General features: G+C 38.7%; 3 protein-coding genes across 3 annotated transcripts in view; 2 read left to right on the forward strand and 1 right to left on the reverse strand.

The window, feature by feature from the left end:
* Nucleotides 1–287: 287 nt before the first annotated feature.
* Nucleotides 288–13,963, reverse strand: LOC132115431 (BAG family molecular chaperone regulator 4-like). Its single transcript, XM_059523904.1, has 5 exons — nucleotides 13,586–13,963; nucleotides 11,063–11,182; nucleotides 10,785–10,976; nucleotides 9,918–10,172; nucleotides 288–1,286 (listed from the first exon to the last, which is right to left on the reverse strand). The coding sequence occupies exons 1-5, from the start codon at nucleotides 13,718–13,720 to the stop codon at nucleotides 801–803; spliced, it is 1,188 nt and encodes a 395-aa protein (XP_059379887.1). The 5' UTR covers nucleotides 13,721–13,963; the 3' UTR covers nucleotides 288–800.
* Nucleotides 13,964–14,988: 1,025 nt separating this feature from the next.
* Nucleotides 14,989–16,356, forward strand: lsm1 (LSM1, U6 small nuclear RNA associated). Its single transcript, XM_059523514.1, has 4 exons — nucleotides 14,989–15,147; nucleotides 15,434–15,502; nucleotides 15,783–15,898; nucleotides 16,047–16,356. The coding sequence occupies exons 1-4, from the start codon at nucleotides 15,102–15,104 to the stop codon at nucleotides 16,215–16,217; spliced, it is 402 nt and encodes a 133-aa protein (XP_059379497.1). The 5' UTR covers nucleotides 14,989–15,101; the 3' UTR covers nucleotides 16,218–16,356.
* A 1,177-nt stretch (nucleotides 16,357–17,533) lies between these two features.
* Nucleotides 17,534–18,865, forward strand: part of LOC132115432 (G protein-coupled receptor kinase 5-like) — a 61,398-nt gene continuing 60,066 nt past the window's right edge. Inside the window, exon 1 of the mRNA XM_059523906.1 lies at nucleotides 17,534–18,297. Coding sequence (XP_059379889.1) covers nucleotides 18,246–18,297 — 52 coding nt within the window. The 5' untranslated portion in view covers nucleotides 17,534–18,245. The remainder of the gene's footprint in view (nucleotides 18,298–18,865) is intronic.

The following is an 18,865-nucleotide window of genomic DNA, read 5'->3' on the forward strand; positions in this document are numbered from 1 at the left end:
GAAAGTGAAATCCAGTAACTTTAATAGGAATCTCCAAGGTTGGGTATTTCACCTAATAGTAAATTGTTGCATTAATCAATAAAGCTGCTTTGTTTGAAAGTGACATTTGTGTGAGCTGTGTTTTGTGCATTGCTGCACTATCAACAGCAGGAAACCTTTTTGATGGTGAAACTTGACTTGGCTAATGTGTTTGAACCTTAATTAATATATTTCCATGAAGAATGAGTTGAGTTGATGAAACGAATCCAAAATCCAACAGAAAAATGGGTGAAATTAAATGGAGCGAGTTACAAAAAAAACTGACCTTTTATTTATAGATCAAGACATTTTACAATATAATCAGGAATGTATTGGGATAATAGCAGTGCTAAACAACATTCCCAGTGCAAAAAGCTCTTGAAAAGTTGTGCTACAAAAAACCACTGGAAGTATTAAAATGTGGTTGAATTAGCTCTGTTTTATCCTTTCAGTCTGCCTAGACTAAAAAATAAAAATAAAGACAAAAAACTCTTAAGATGGTGTTATGCAATGAAACTTATGTTTAATTTTATGCAGATGTCAGACTGCCGCTGCTTTTTGCTGGATGGCAGAAGGCTGGTTTGAGTATGGCACTGCAATGATTAGGACATTTTGCACCTGCATTTCATCTAATACATAACCATCAATAAGGTACACAACCCAAAAACACCACGAAGTTAATGCTGCCAAACTAACTGACAAACTGTGAAAATCCTAATCGGTTATTATGAGGAGATATCATTAAAAAAAAAACAACCAGAACCATTATCATCTTCAAGTTATTAGAAAGCCTTTTTCTCAAGGTGGTCCAAGATGGCCTGGATCTTCTGGACGGCCTCTTTGCGAGCCTGTCGAACACTGTCCTGTCCGTTGGTCTCCACCGAGTCCAATTCCAGCAGCTCTTTTGTTAAAAGTTCCTCCAGGCACCGGTAGCTCTTGTCTGTCTTTTTCCCCACAAACTCATCCACTTCCTCTTGGAGGTACTGAACTTTGGCCAGAACCTGCTGAACTCGAGCCAGGCTGGGATTGTCACTTAATGGGGCTGGAGTGGACGACCCTTGGTGGAAAGACGTTGGAGGTTGTTCATTCTGGGCTGGTTTTGGCTCAGGTCCTGCACATCCTGAGGGAGCCTTGTTGTAGATTTGAGGTGGAGCGCTGAACTTGGCGGCTTTGGGCGGAGGTGGAGTTGGGTTTGGAGTGCTGGCTCGTGGTTTGGGGTCTGGAGGCTGGTTTCGAGGGTGGATATGTGGCTGACTGTGGTATGGATCCTAAGAGAGAGATATTCATTTGAATATTAAAAAAGTGCTCCATATTACACAAAACAATTCCAAAACTGCAATGTGCATTTTGCATGTGTTAAACACAAAGTATACTTTTCACACGTGTGCTAGAGTATGTGTATAGTGCGTGTGACATTTTTATCAACAGCATAGTATGCGCAAACTGTACAGGTGTAAACCCATTTTTTTTTTTCAATCGTGCATAGTGATGGGAGAAAGCTTTTGAAAGCTCAGAATAAACCAAACTAAGAGCGTGTTCACACTTGGCGTCTTTTTTGATAAGAAAAAGTTGACAAGCGTTTTTTGGTTAAAAAAAAAAAAAAGCTGACAGTGTTTTGTTTACAAATAGCAGCTGAGCATCTTTTGTTGCTATAAAAACAGCTGCAACAGTAGCCTAGTGCTGTGTGGTGCAGAAATGTCGAGAAAGATGGCTCTTGCAAGATGACTTATGAAGCTAACGGAGGAGAACGTTGGTTCACAATGACATTTGAGGGGTGCACAACATTATACAGGGAAGGAAACAGTATGGTGTTTACAAAAATTTAGTCAAGGAGCTCCGGTTGAATACAGCACAGTTTCCGGCTTATTTAAGACCAAACAAAACTCTAAACTAGTACGATAAGTCTATCTATTGGCACCTTCTCCATTTTTTCTTGTTGTTATGGGAATGACTGGTATCGCTCTTCACCTGTCATTGGTCAGCTGATGTAGGGCGTTTTTTTTTTTTCTTCAGAAAAGGTCACCTTTTTTCAACTTGAAAAGATGCTGTGAGCTGCAGAAAAAGATGCCAGTGATGGGGTTTAAAAAAAAAAAAAAAGTGTTCAGGACTTTTTTGGAAATGCTGTTTACTCCATACGATTATAATGTAAGACAGCAGCTTCAAAAAAGGCACAACGTGTGAACATAGCCTTGATCAAATTTACTTTTTCAAAGGACTGGAAACACAGCACCTGCTGGTCCAAACAGTGTGAATGCAACAAAAAATATTTTACAGTTTTTACAAACCAATTCAAAATGTAATCTATTGAAGGTAATCTACAATTAATAAAATTAGGGCTGTCAGTAGATACAATTTTTTTTATCTGATTAAATCACACCTTTTTTGTATGACTAACTGCGATTAATCAGACACTTATGAAATAAAGCATACACCATTTATCTTGTTTAACACATTCATTTTGTCTTTATTTACCATTTCCAGCAAATTAAATCAAAAGATTGAAGGGTGATTCTTACAAAACTGTATTTTCTGTTATTTATTTATTTTTTGCTTAAGATAAATTTAGATGTCTTTTCAAAAAAGTACACTTGGAGACATTTTTGATTAATAATTAGCTGAAAACGCAACATGAGTATTGTCTCTGCAATCTCTGATGTAATCAAGCCTGGTGTTCTTTACATTAGCACTGTTTTGGAGCGTTTTTCGCATACCTGGACTGAAAACAGCTAAAAGGTTTAAAATAGAAAATTTGCTTAAGCAATTTTGCATTCAATTATTTTAATGCATTAAGGATTTTTGAATTAAATCACATGCATTTATGCATTAACATTGACAGTCTTAAATAAAATAAAGTTAAATATATAGGTTATGTAAAATTGGTGTTTTATTCATTTGTAGTCCTTTAGAAGCAATTAAGAATTATTTTCCTTTACATATTATACATGCACGAGTAATACAATTTACATTTACATTTATTCATTTAGCAGACGCTTTTATCCAAAGCGACTTACAGATGAGGACAGTGGAAGCAATCAAAAACAACAAAAAGAGCAATGATATATAAGTGGAAGAGATGTGTTTTAAGCAGATTCTTGAAGATGGCTAAGGACTCAGCTGTCCGGATTGAGTTGGGGAGGTCATTCCACCAGGAGGGAACATTTAATTTAAAAGTCCGTAAAAGTGACTTTGTGCTTCTTTGGGATGGCACAATCAAGCGACGTTCACTTGCAGAACGCAAGCTCCTAGAGGGCACATAAGTCTGAAGTAACAAATTTAGGTAAATGGGTGCAGAGCCAGTGGTAGTTTTGTAGGCAAACATCAATGCCTTGAATTTTATACGAGCAGCTATTGGAAGCCAGTGCAAATTGATAAACAGAGGTGTGACATGTATTCTTTTTGGCTCATTAAAAATTAATCTTGCTGCCGTGTTCTGAATTAATTGTAAAGGTTTGATAGAATTGGCTGGAAGACCTGCCAAGAGGGCATTGCAATAGTCCAGCCTGGACAGAACAAGAGCTTGAACAAGGAGTTGTGCAGCATGTTCCTAAAGAAAGGTCTTGATCTTCTTGATGTTGAATAAAGCAAATCTGCAGGATCGGATAGTTTTAGCAATGTGGTCTGAGAAAGTCAGCTGATCATCAATCATAACTCCAAGGCTTCTAGCTGTTTTTGAAGGAGTTATGGTTGATGTGCCTAACTTGATGGTGAAATTGTGATGAAACGATGGGTTTGCTGGAATCACAAGCAGTTCTGCCTTGGCAAGGTTGAGTTGAAGGTTATGGTCCACCATCCAGAAAGAAATGTCTGTTAGACAAGCTGAGATGCGAATAGCTACCGTCGGACGGGATGGAATGAGAGGTAGAGTTGAGTGTCATCAGCATAGCAGTGGTATGAAAAGCCATGTTTCTGAATGACAGAACCTAATGATGCCATATAGACAGAGAAGAGAAGTGGTCCAAGAACTGAGCCCTGAGGCACCCCAGAAGTTAGATGTTGTGACTTGGACACCTCACCAAGATACTTTGAAGGACCTATCTGATAGGTAAGACTCAAACCATTGAAGTGTGGTTCCTGAGATGCCTTTTGCCAGTAGGGTTGATAGGAGGATCTGGTGGTTAACAGTGTCAAAAGCAGCGGACAGATCAAGCAGGTTAAGTACTGAAGATTTTGATTCCACTCTTGCCAGTCTTAGAGCTTCAACAACTGAGAGCAAGGCAGTCTCAGTTGAATGTCCACTTCTGAAGCCAGATTGGTTGCTGTCAAGGAGGTTGTTGTGTGTGAGAAATGTAGAGACTTGGTTGAACACAGCTCGTTCAAGTGTTTTTGCAATGAAAGGAAGGAGGGAAACTGGTCTATAGTTCTCTAAAAAAGAAGGATTGAGGTTGGGTTTTTCAAGTAGTGAAGTTATACGTGCCTGTCTAAATGATGAGGGAAAAACACCAGTGTGGAGGGATGTGTTGATGATGTGAGTGAGTGCAGGTACAACTGCAGGAGAAATGGCTTGAAGGAGATGAGATGGAATAGGATCAAGCAGGCAAGTTGTAGGGTGATTAGAAAGGATGAGTTTTGAGACTTCTGCCTCAGAGAGTGAAGAGAAGGATGTAAATGAGTGTAAGTTTGCTGGTGATATGAAAAATTGTGCACTAATGTTTTTAATTTTATTAATGAAAAACGTTGCAAAGTCGTCAGCTATTAGAAATGAAGCAGGAGGGGGAGGAGGAGGACAAAGAAGTGAGGAAAATGTTTTAAAAAGCATGCGAGAGTTAGACGAATTGTTAATTTTGTTATGGTAGTATGTCATTTTAGCAGTGGAGACATTAGCAGAGAAAGAAGATAGGGGTGACTGATACATATTAAGGTAAGTAGTATTTCTGGATTTGCGCCACACCCTTTCAGCAGCTCTAAGCTTAGAACGGTGTTCGTGTAGAACATCAGATAACCAAGGGGCAGAAGGGGTGTTACGGGCTGGCCTGGAAGATAAGGAGCAAACAGTGTCTAAACAAGGTGTAAGAGTGGAGCAGAAAGTATCAGTAGCACTGTTAGCATCCAAAGATGCAAACAGTTTAGGGGAAGGAAGTGAAGATGAAACCATTGCAGAAAGCCGGGAGGGTGAAAGTGTGCGTAGGTTACATCGAAAGATGACATGTGGAGGGGTAATTGAAGTGTCAGGGACCATGTTGAGGTTAAGAGTGAGGAGGAAGCGATCCGACGCGTGCAGTGGAGTAACCAGAACATGATCAGTAGAGCAGGGTCGTGTATAAATAAGGTCCAGTTGGTTGCCTGATTTGTGAGTAGCAGTAGTTGACACTCGGTTGAGATCAAAAGAGGCAAGCAGAGTTTGGAAATCAGCATACAGAGGTTTATCTAGATGGATGTTGAAATCTCCAAGCATAACTAGGGGAGTACCATCCTCAGAAAAGGTTGAGAGCAACATCTAATTCATCCAAAAAGTTACCCAGTGGTCTTGGGGGTCGATAGACAAGTACAAAATGTATTTTAAAAGGGTATGTAACAGTAACTGAATGAGATTTAAAGGAGCTGTTGATACCCAAAGATGGTAATGGATTAAATTTCCAATCATTAGAGATGAGCAGACCAGTACCTCCACCTCTTCCAGTCAAACGGGGGGAGTGGGAAAATGAGAAATTATTGGAAAGTGCTGCAGGTGTAGCAGTGTCCTTTGATTTGATCCAGGTCTCTGTTAGGGCCATGAGATTAAGCTTTGAATGACTAATAATAGAAGTAATGAAATAGGCTTTGTTTACAGCAGACTGGCAATTCCAGAGACCAATAGAAAACGAAAGTAGTGTATTAGCAGATATAGGCAAAGTGTGCAGGTTGTTAAGATTGCGCTGTCTACATTGTGTGATGTGTGGTTTGCGAGTGGTAGTGATAGTAGGGATCTGGAAACACATTAAGATTTGTTTATAAACAAAACAAAACAAATGAAACAGAAATGAAACAAGAAGGAAAAAGATTAATCGAAACAATACTTATATTCCCTGCCAATGTCCCTGCCCGGTGGAGTCGCACGGTAGAGTCGATGGCCTTTACACTCTCCGGTCTTAGCACGAGGAGGGCTTAACTGGAGGGCTGCCGCGACCGCGGTATACTAATCTTTTTTAAACCCGACAAAATGGAAATTGAATTCAGCTGAACGTACTTTACTGTTTATCACAACAAAGGTCTAAGCAAGCGCACAACACTGACAACGTATGCGATAGAGTACGAGACCAAACGCAGCACATCTCAACACAGTAAACAAACAAGTGTTTCCTAGTAACGACAACTGCGCTAAACACTAATGAGACAAGAAATAAATACACTTACGATCTGCTTTTAACTCCCGCTGATTTAACTGCTTCTCACAAAGGGTATTTCTTTACACTCTCTTGGCTGGCGCTTGAACACACTTTTACTGTTTATCACAACAAAGGTCTAAGCAAGTGCTCAACAATGACAACGTATGCGATAGAGTACGAGACCAAACGCAGCACGTCTCAACACAGTAAACTTATTAAATTAATTAAATTAAATTAATTATATTTATTAAATTAATAGAAAATTAACCTATAAAACAGACCCAAGATTCGTTTAAAACTAGGGATGTAAGTAGAATGCCCCCCGACCCAGTTGGAAATTGCTCAAATATGTGACAATTCAAGAGATGTTAAACAAATCAGGATACAATTACGGATACGGATCGGAGCGAAACAAAAACAGCCCATCTGCTGTTTTTGTTTTGTTCAATTCAGGGGCATCCAGTTCTGCTTCTGGAGGGCTACTGTACTCCAGAGTTCAGCTCCAACCCATTAGACACACCTGAACCAGCAAATCAAGCTCTTACTAGGCACACTAGAAACTTCCAGGCAGGTGTGTGTGGAGGAAAGTTGGAGTCAGAGCTGTTGAATACCAGACTTACAAAGACTAGCATTAAGCCCAGCATTAAAGTCCATTCATTTCAGTTCGTCTCAAGCACACTCGCTGGAAAAATTTTTAATTTTAATGCATTTGTTAACCTCAGGATCAATGGCATCTAGCGGTGTATGAAGAAGTGAATCCTAATTAAATGAAGATTTAGATATAGAAAGACATTTTATTGCTCATAACTTCTGGAGAGAAACAGTACGGACAAAACTTTCTAGAGTGCCTGTGTTTGTGCATGCTATCAACTAAAGTATAATTTGAAAGGCTATGCGTTTGGCTGACAAAACTGAAGTATATGCTGGGTTTTATAGTAAGAAAATTCATTTGTTTTTTGAACAACTGAAAGCCTGAAATTAAGATTCTGATGATTTTTAACCTTGATTCATTGTGAGAACCTGACAATGACTTTAAAATGAGACTGTACAACCACAGTACTATATATGCAAGTGTCCATGTTTGCGAGTTGAAAACAGGAAATCTGAGATTGTGATGTACAGGAACATGTTCCGATGTTCTTATGTAATCAGCTTTTGGAGGGAAGGAGTGGTTAACATGAGGTGAGCCCAGCACTCTTAACTGTTAAATAAGCCTTCCCACTACGTGTTTGCCAGAGTGCCAGTCAGTACGTTTACATACACTTTAGAAGTTCGATATCTGATGCATTCATTTGTCTTTATAAAATGTCATGTAAACATTTTACTCTAAAATTGAAGTAACAAATCAAGATTTATTTTGGCCTCAGTGTCATACGCTTGCTCTGAAATACAGGGGTGACACACAACGTTTATTAATCCTTCAATATTCAAATGCAGTGTCATGTAAACTAGAACATATAGATGAAAACTCACTTTTCTTTGTTTTTATTAAACATTTCATATAGACAACATTTTCATATAATTTTATAGGTTTTTATTTACCATGTTTTATTTACCACGTATTTGTGAAAATAATAGGACATATTCTTTGCCAATGTTAAAATTCTCTTTAATATGCCAATTTAAAGTACGACAGGCTTTCTCCAGGTCTTTATCACTTCATTAAAAGTATGCGAAACCAAAAGGACAAATGTTTATTTTCACAAGCCATCATGTATTTGCAAGCTTGCAGTGGGAGTCTCTTAAAGGGATACTCCATCCCAAATTGAAAATGTAGTCATTAATCACTTACCCCCATGTCGTTCCAAATCCGTAAAAGCTCTGTTTATTCCGAAACACAATTTAAGATATTTTGGATGAAAACAGAGGTTTGAGACTGTCCCATAGACTGCCAAGTAAATAACAGTGTCAAGGTCCACAAAAGGCATTAAAGCCATCGTCAGAATACACCATCTGCCATCAGACGTGCAATCTGGGTTATATGAAGCGACGGGAACACTTTTTGTAAGCGTAGAAAATAAAAAATGTTTTTATTCAATAATTCCTTCGTCAGCGGTCTCCTCTGTCTCTCATTATCACCGTATACAGTGTATGCTCTTCTGTGTCATCCGCGCCACAAGGATGCGCTGTTTCTTATGGAATTACATTTGTTTCAATAATGAACGAAACTTTATAAAACTGAACGTAAGTTTCTGAAAAAGTATAAAAAAATATGCCATTACAAAAGAAGAAAAACCCAATGAAAATGAAAAAAAAAATGCACTCAGTCGCAAAAATTTAACAGGCTCTTCAAATATGCTTCATTCTTTGTTTAAGTTTTTCAAAGATTCGTTTCCGCTAATCGTGGATTCTGAATTCATTGCCACAGATTTCGCTTACGTTTCGCTGTTTTTCATTTGGTGTTTTGACACAAACCTCTCGTGGGGGCGGGCTTAACAGTGATCTTCTCTGATTGGATAGTGAGCTTTTGATGGACAGGTGCTCTCTGACCGGGAAGTACAGACGCCACCCAGTGGCGCGCATATTGGAAAGCTCTCGCGGTGATTAAATCTGTTCTCTACAGCAAAAAAAATCTTTTTCACAGACAAAGTGATAAGACATTTATCTTAAGCTAATACAGAGGTTCTACCCTGTAAAAACGTTTATACAAAGACTTAAATCTGACGTTGATCTTACATGCTCTTTTTGTTTGAGTTCTGAAGAAACTGTACACTTATTTCGGTCATGTCACTACACTCTGAAACTTTGGGATGATATTGGTGTGTTTGTCAAGTGTAAGATTTTGCCAGGCTTCTCAGTACATATGAAAAACATTATATTTGGGTATTATGACTTTGACCCCACAAACGAAAATAAGTTTTGTTATTAAATAAAAAAAATTTCCTAAACAAATTTCACATTCACAAATGCAAATTCTCCAACTGTGAACCTGTCTTCTCTGTTTTCCTAAAAGAAATGGAAAACTATTTGAATGTAATCTCAGTGTCTAATAAGAGAGCTATAAGGACTGTTAGATTTGCTCTGCCTTTGATCTTGTGTAATTTTGTTTAGATTTTGGCCCCCTTTCTATTTTTATTTTTTTTGTGGTTGATATTATGTGATGTATGTTTATAACTTTGTATGTTTTGTTCTCTACATTAATAGAAAAAAAAAGCTCTCGCGTTGATTTGTATGCAATATGTCGTGCCTTGTATTACTAAATATATAAATAATATCTGACCTTCGATCGTCTCAGTAAAGATCTTCCTCATCATCTTCCTCCTCCATTTGTCCTTCAAGGCAGCTTGAAGTAAGCTTGTGTTACTGAAGTAACCAATAACATCGATACAAGTTTTTCATGTTACAGTGTGCAACAGTTTGTTGCGGGTTATTATTGTCATTCAGTAACACAAGCTTACTTCAAGCTGCCTTGAAGGACAAGAGCCCATCTTTACAGACTGAGACAATCGAAGGTCAAATATTATTTACATATTTAATACAAATCACCGCCACTGGGTGGCGTCTGTACTTCCGGGTCAGAGAGCACCATTTTTTACTTATTTGTATTTTCTGCTTCAGTTCAACTTAAAGAAAAAGTTTGTAAAACATCACAAATACCTTGTGCTCATATGGAGGTGGTGCGGGTCCTTGCCACGGTGGAGGGTAAGGCGGTCGTACATGGTTATAGTGACCAAGGGGTGTCTGAGCATTGGACTGCCACTGCTGCTGGAGTGGTGTGGGCCCGTACCCTCCAGAGTGGGACCAGGCCTCATGCTGGGGTCTAGAGAGCATGGGCTGCTGGTTGGGGTAGGGAGCATTCGAAATGCACCCTTCTCCATAGTGAGGGTAAGATCCTGCTGGGTAGCCAGGAGCCTAATGGGAAAAAAATAATTACTTTTTAATGTGGTACAAGCAAAATGCAGGGGAAAAAAAACAGGAAGTGATTAAAAAAATAAATACAAATCCAGAAGACAATAAGTCTCTTAAAATATCAGAATAAAATGTCATGTGGTGTGACTTACCCCAAAACTTTCATGATGTTTAAAAATAAAATTGAACTAAATTAATAAATAATACTAATAAAATCATGTATACTCCAGTGCTATTTTAGTAAAAGGCATTTACTATTATGGTATTCATTCATATTTTAAACTTTTATTTTTATATTTTCAATTTTAGTAATTTTGTTATGTGCTTTTGTCATTTGTATTAGTTTGTAAATATTTCTGTTTAGCTTTAATTTATTTGTATTTTGATGCGGTTACACACATTGATTCAAGATTTAGGAAAAAAATTTTATTTTCACTTGTTACACCACAGGACAGTTAATTAAACAAAAAATAATTAAAGTCGATTCTTAAATGATTATTAACTTTCTTTATAATTGATTTTATGGATTTACTTATTTTCAATTGACGCAAAAATTAGCTTGGTACAAAACAAAATTAACATTGTTTTATTAAGTTTACATGTAACTGAATTTACCCCTTGGCAGTGAGGTACAGGGTAGGGTGGAGGAGCTGAACCCCCCGCATTTTGTTCAGGGCAGGTCTGGCTGTGATACTGAGGCGGTCTTGAAGGAACCTGGTCACTGCAGTAGAAGGGGTTGGAGGGATGGAGCATACTCGCGGAGTACTGTCCTGGATTGTACACCCCATTGGAATAGCCTGACATTGCCTAAAAAGGGCACAGCAGAGCGGGATAAATCTGCTGTGTCTTTGACTGACAGAGGGTGTTACATAAGCCTGAAATGTCTGCAGTACCTGTGCACTGTATGAGGCCTGTCCATTGGCCTCTGTTCCAGGGGGGTACGTGCTGCCATAAGGTGCCGCTGTGTGCGACTGGGGATACCAATAATTAGAGTAGCCGGGATACTGAGAATCCTGGAATAAAAATGGTTAGAGTATATACACGTTACAAACTAAGGATCAGATTTTTTTTTTTGCATTAATCTATTAAACATGTTTAGAGGTATTGGCTCTGGTTTGATGGTGTGAAAGCTTTAAGGGATAAAAAATATTTTACAATAAAATTATATGAACATGGTCATTCATTTCCCATCTGCTCGCAAATCATAATGCAATATTGTATATTGATATAAATGTATATTAGACTCACATAAAGATTAATAAATGGTTAATGGCAATTATTATAATCACCAGTAAGCACAATCAAAAATACAAACTACAGCAAAGATACAAAGAAGAAATAGGTAGAATAAAAAAATAGTCCTTGTGGAGCCATACTGAGTGACATAAACACACACATTTTGTCCGTACTCTGAATGAGTGAGTGCAAACTGTTCATTCTCAGGCTCAAGCTGAAGTTATCCAGGGAATAAAGACTTACTCGAGGATTATCAACCCTGTGTCCTTTTTAAGGCATTTAAACCCAGGTTACTTCAGGTGGGACTACACAAGCTGGAAATAACATGCATGTGTAACTCCATCGATGAAAAAACAATCACGGAATTGGAAAAAGGATCAGCCCCTTGTTTCAGTATTTTGTTGAACCACCTTTTGCTTTAATTGCAGCCTTTGGTCTGTCGGGATATGTTGTCTCTACTAACTTTTCAAATCGAGAGACTCTGCAATATTTACCCTCTCTTCTTTGCAGAACTGCTCAAGTTCAGTAAATGTGATTGTGAGTGTTTGTGGACTGCAGTCTTCAAGTCATTCCACAAGTGCTCCAGTCCCTGCTGCAGAGAAACACCCCCAGAACAGGATCTCACCACCTCCATGCTTTACTGCAGGAATGCTGTTATTTGGACGGTGAGCTGTATTGATTTTCCTCCAGACATAACGTTTGTGTTGAGAACAGATAATTCGGTTTTAGTCTCACCTGCATCTGTGGATTTTTTTCTTGCAACCCTCCCATACAAGCCACATTTGTGGAGAATTTGTAATATTGTTGTAACGTGCACACAAAGAACACTCTTTGTCATTCCTGTAACTTCTGTAGGTCTCTTGGTCGCCTCCCTGACCAGTTTCCTCAAGACTCTTTCATCCAGTTTGGAGTGACGTCCTGATCCAGAGAAGGACTGTGTTGTACCAAATACCTTCCACTTCTAAATAACAGACTTCACTGTGCTTCTAGGCATTGACAGAAAAAAGATTCTATGCATCTCCTGACTTGTGCCTGTCCAACCACATTTGATTGTATGCTTCAGTTGCACTAACATGGACTGAAATGCTCCTGGAAATGTTCCTGCTAATCAGAATGAGCACAGCTGATCACAGTTGAAAGTTAAATGGCTTTTGCTGTGTCCCAATGTGCCTACTTATACTACAGCCTTAAAGTATGTACTCTTTTGGCGAAGAACATGTACACATTTTTAAGTGTGTAGTAGACGAGTAGGCAAGCTTTCGCGTCAGTCGGGCGCATTCACCATGTTTGTAGTTTTTAAATGCTTTTCATTCATGTTTGTAGTTCTCAACTGACTCAGTCAAAGCGCAATGGATTGTAGGTAATATTAGCCAATAAAGTGTGCATGGATCCACACTTCAAAAATCAAAGCAAAATAGTAGACCGGGGGTGTCAAACTCAACTCCTGGAGGGCCGGAGCCCTGCAGACTTTATATTCAACCCTAATTAAACACACCTGATCCAACTAATCAAGTCCTTCAGGCTTGTTTGAAAACTACATGATGTGTGTGTTGGATCAGAGTTTGAACAAAACTCTGCAGGGCCCCGGCCCTCCAGGAAGGTTTGGCACCCCTGTAGTATACCATCCGGGGACTTTTGACATACTCTTATCAATATACTATGCTTTGGGACACACTTATTCTAATCTCACATACTGCTTAAGATGGATAGTATGAGCATTGGGACGCAGGGAAAGTGTGATTAGCTACACCTGATGGAGTTTACAAGTCATTTTTAAGGAGGGGGTGATTCTTTTTCCAACTCAGTGATTCGGTTTATAATTTTTTAATGTATTTTTTTCCTGACATGTTGGTGTTATATCTTCCACTTGGATGTTAGAAGTTGCACGGTGTAAATACAGCTGGATAAAACAAAAACTGTGTCCGTCTTCATTTCAGGGTACAAAGAAACGGAATGTGGTTATTTTACAGGGGGTTGATTCTTTTCTATATCCAGTGTAATTGCGCTAGTAAACAAGAAACAGAAAGCATGTGGTTCCTCCTGATGATGTACTTCAGACCCCGCGGGCCATGCTGTGAGTCAGGCTCGTGCAGCTCGGTGTTTCCCGTGTGAGAAAGCGTTATTAATGCCGTAACAACGTCCTGGCAGCCTCTATCAGTATCATATGATAAAAGACTCACCATGCCGTTGTTCCAGTTATTGTTGTGTGAGTTGTAGCTGGAAGGCCAGGATGATTTGGGATCGGACTGCATCTGCTGGTGCATGATCCACGCAGCCTCAGCTCCGACGGGCTCGCCAACGGAGTCGAAAGACATTCGTGACTAAACCACTAACTCTTTCGGTCTTAAGTTCACTTCCGTCAGCCACAGCTTTGTTTAGAATGAAAGATGCCTCCTCAAAACCGGTCTCTAATGATCTCCCGCTGCGTTTCAATAAGTGCTGGAGCTATAGTGCGTCAACTGGATATATTTCCCATTTTGTCTGGTACATACACTGCTGAGACACAGCGCTGTCATTCAGTTCAACTCGCCAACTGACGCCACTTGACTGACAGTTCAGCTTGCCAATGGGAGATGAGCACTGCTGTGACGCCACACTCAAGTTTCTAGTAATGGGCGGCTCTAGTTTCTAAACGGTTCTGAAAATGGGAAGTCCATTCTGCGAATCGGTTCTGTTCAAGATTCGTTTTTTTTTTTTTTAATTCAAATGCTTTGAAAAACAACACAGAAAGGCATTCATACCTGAAATATTTACATATCAAGACATTTTCATATAACACTCTGTACAACATTTAAGATATAAAACAATTACATAAATTCATCAAAAATACAAATAAAAAGTAGGGGAGTAGGAGGCTTTTATATTATAAAACCAAAATCCTCTAATAAAATCTAAAAAAACCTTGCTTTTATCCTTCATAATGTCTCTAAATATATTACAAATTCCTCTTTAAAAAACAAATTGTGGAGGAATTAAAAAAATAATTATGAGTGAAAATTTTCAGCAAACAAGAATAAAAACGTCCGTTTCAGTTATTCTTTTACATTAAAACATAATGGCCATGTGGTACGTAATTAGTTTAAGAATTGATCATTGAGTTAATAAGAGTTTTGATTTGACACCGAATTGGTTGCATTTTTGTATATAAAAAATTATAATGTTAATATAATTTTAGTTACTATAATATTAGAAAATTGTCAGTACAAATTTCAAGCCCCTAAAACACATGCGTAATTAAAAATAAGGGTAAAACACCTGTGAAAAATCAACATTATGCCATATTTTGCAGTCTTTTCTTAAAGCGTAAAATCCATAGACAGTGGGGTAAAATCCATTACATCTCTTTCCTGAAAAAGATGGAAGAGGGCGATTTTGTGAACCAGTTCAACCGGTTCTTTGAAAAGAACCGACTCAGATGAACGATTCATTTGCGTTCGCAATATGTAATCTAACATTATCATCAGTCAATCTAAATAAAAACACAGATAAATGGCGCCGCTTAGGCGTCATTATAGATTTAAAAATATTTTTAAGTTAAACCTGGTATATTTAGAACAAGTAAGCGAGTGTTTAAAGGGTTAAATTGAACCGGAAGCTCTTTCGCAGCGTTACATCCTGCGGAATAAGGATACACATTTGAAATGGTCAATGGCTTGATACTTTACGTTTAAAATAAACCTGCCAAATGTTAGCAAAATGAATTACATGCCAGGCACTGCGAGCCTCATCGAGGACATTGATAGTAAGTTAAGTGACAGTATTTGAGTGATTCCCCGCTGAGACAGCGCTGTGTAATGATGTTCTTCTAGCATCTGAGCTCTTATTAAAGTCACGCTGGTGGTAGAGCTGCATGTTACGCTCAAATTAGAAATCCTGTCCTGTTGGCTATTGTTCCGCAAGCTGAACTAGCTCACACGAATGGCAACTGCCTCAATGCAGGTGTTCGTGTGATCATATATAATTAAATGATGGGATTATATTGAACAGTATTGCTGTGCCTGACGATGCTTTGATTCTCCCCTTGTTAGAGAAACACCTGGTTCTGCTTCGCGATGGAAGAACATTGATTGGGATCCTCAGAAGCATAGATCAGTTTGGTATGTATAGAAGCCTGACGTTGTTAATTTGCAAGCATATATGTGTGTGTGTCTATATGTGTGTGTTCTTAAAAGTGTAATTTGTGTTCCTCAAAAATAAAGTCATACACATCTGTAACAACCTGAGGGGAGACTAAATGATAACAACAAATGCCATTTTTGGTGAATTAAGCCTTTTTTGTCCAGTAATAATATGAAAAGGAAATTGACATTATTCAGTATTGTAAAATATATGTAAAAATCATGTTTGAACCGTGAACTTGCGTTTTTTTTCCCACAGCTAATTTAGTTTTGCATCAAACGGTTGAACGTATCCACGTTGGTAAAAAATTTGGTGACATACCTCGTGGGATATTTGTCGTCAGAGGAGAAAATGTGGTCTTGCTTGGAGAAGTAGTAAGTACATGTGTTCATTCTGCCCTTGGAAGGATTTTATGACACCATGTATTAATTGTAAGGCCTGTGGTGTGCGATGAAGGGTAACATATCATAAATCTTGCAACTACTCACTGAAGTTTAACCTTGTGCTTTTTTTTTCTTCCAGGATCTGGATAAAGAGTGTGATCAGATCCTCCAGAGAGTTTCCATTGAGGAGATCCTGGAGGAACAGCGGACAGAACAGCAAGCCAAGCAAGAGTCAGAGAGACTGAAGCTACAGGCGGTCAAAGAGCGAGGCTTATCCATCCCTAAAGCTGACACGCTAGATGATTTCTGAAGCATCTTTAGTTATTTTTGGATGATTTTATTTCTGTTTTACCGGTTGGTTTTCTTTGGTTTGAGACTACATTCTGTCTTGACTTTGAAATCATTCTGTCTGATAATAGAGGAGTGAGTCTCACGAGATTGTGACTTCAAGATTTCACTAGTTTTGGGGGAATTTCCCACCGTCTTTGTTTCTTTAATGGCAGATGCCATAGTGAAATGAAGAATGGAGCACCCAACTGAAGCACTTGGCATGTTGGCTTTTAGTTTAAACTTGATAAACAACAATAATGGTATACAAGAAAATAAGTTTATTTCAGTGTTCACTATGTTATGGATATGACGCTATGGTTATTAAGTTGGTATAATATGTAAAACACATGAAACGACACTGAAAATATTTTTGTTCTATTAAACCTATTTTATACCGATGACAGTCTACTTTTAATTGTTTCACTCTGCTTGCTTCCAAAAAAAACATTTTGGTCAAAATGATTTTTGATAATTAATCTCCAGAAGTGTTTTTAGAAACCAAACAACATGGTTTTAAAACATTAGAGTGCATTTACACTAGATGTTTTAATAGAACACAATATTATTATAAAATATATAATAATTATCATTTTTTAAATCTTCCATATAGGTTTAGTTTGTGCTTGTACAGTGGCCTTATTTCCCAGTTAGGGTTTTCATGTGAAACATGTCCTTGCATTAATCGGTAGCTAGGGGGTGATAATAATTTTGCTTACACTGACAAAATTTGGTATGTGTATCGATTTTTTTTTTGCTTAGAAATTGCTTGTATTATAAAGGAATGTAGGGCATTGTAGAAAGGCTGAAAATAGCATTTTCTTGCGTCTGGATATTATATGAGATTGCATATTGTTTCATTTTTAACTTCTTATCCTGTCTCGGTTGCCCCATTAGCCGTGCACAAAACTTATAAGCGCCGTAAGTCAGGTCAAGTCTGCATTATTGTCAGTTCTTCCACATGTACAGTACATACATACAGATGATTGAAATTGCATTACTCTCAGACCCATGGTGCATACAGATAACAGTAACAGTAGAGCCTAAAAATCTAGATCAAATATAAAATACAACTATAAAATAAAGGCATGTAAAAAATAAATAAAAAATAAAGTTAAATAAAGCAGCGCAAGGTACATGGCAGATAGAGTGCAATTATAAGCGCCATAAATGTAATGATGAGAAGAAATAGCCACCGTTTAAATAAAAAAGGGTGTCATTTTTCTTCTTTGCTATTTATTGGCCTTGACTTTCAATCCTGGGCTATCCCAGTTTTTATTATTGCGCCCATCGCCGTCTGAATGAGCGGGAGCGGCTAGAATGTGCTGCTATCAGATATCCTTTGACAGTCATGCATGCTTGTTCTCGGTCCCGTGCGTCACATCTGCATTAGAACACGCCCCTTCCAAGCGCTTGTTGAATAGGAATGACAAGGAAACATGACAAGCGCTGAAGACGAATCTCATATACTGTTATAACCGCGCGCGTTCACGCCGCCGCGTCATTTGAATGCCGCTCCACCGCTTTAAATCTGAACGGAGCCACGGGGAAAGCCGCTTGGGACGCAGCCAAAAATTACCACCGAGAGGAGAAACCCAGCCCTGCTTCGATTACGCACCGAGAGAGGGAGCACGCTGATAGTGACAGCGGTGCTTCAACAGCTAAACTCATCTGTGATCAACCGTGCGATACTTGCTCCGTTGTCTGCCGTGCAGCCTCGGAGGATGTAGAGATCGGCCTGCTGTCTCGGGCATGTTCGGTTTAACGGGACTCGTCGCCAGCGGCTCGACAACGCTGTGTTTGAACAGGCAATGCCTTCCTTACGCAAACTACAACAGCCTCACGCGTGTGTCAGCGATTCGTCGTTTTACTTATCTACACGTGTGTTGATAGTTTAAAATGCCTAGGTTTTGATTTAAATACTTTTATACGAACGGAAAATAGCATATTGGGCTGGGAGGAGCAATAAGGAGCAGCTCTATCTACTCTTCGGCTTCCAGGTTTTTTTTTGATGGAGCTGGAGAATATTGTTGCAAACACGGTACTCCTGAAGGCACGAGAGGGTGAGTACTGAAAACTAACGCGAAAATGCGATCTATCATGTTTTAATCGCATGTACTTGAATTTACAGCCGCGAAACTGCTGCTCGTGCATCTATCTTGATGATGTAATCTCAAACAGATGCTGTGTGAGTTTGTCCAGCACGAGCTGACACTGGCTGCGTCCGAAAGCTCTAAAATTCTGCCTTCGGAGGCAGCATTCCAAGGCAGGAAGGCGTCAAGGCACGTCCGAATCCGAATTCTGCTTCACTTCCTGTCTCCGGAGGAACATTCTAATCGAATTTTGAAGGCAGCATAGATGTATCCTTCGCTGCCTTTGATATCCCACACTCCATATTCCATTCCGTGACGCTTTAGCTAAAAAATAAACATGGCTTCTGAAAGTTGCGTTTGGTGGTCAGTTTGTGTGTAAATGTATATTTCTGACTAACTTTTTGAACTTTTGAAATTATTTCTAGTGATATTTCAGTATTATAGTAAATAAATATTAATTTAGTTATCACCAAAACTCGCTGTAGATCAGTACACCGTTATGCATCCTCGGACACCTGTCCAAAATCAGTTTCACTTG

Source organism: Carassius carassius, chromosome 34, assembly GCF_963082965.1.
Source record: "Carassius carassius chromosome 34, fCarCar2.1, whole genome shotgun sequence".
In the NCBI taxonomy this organism is placed as follows: Eukaryota; Metazoa; Chordata; class Actinopteri; order Cypriniformes; family Cyprinidae; genus Carassius; species Carassius carassius.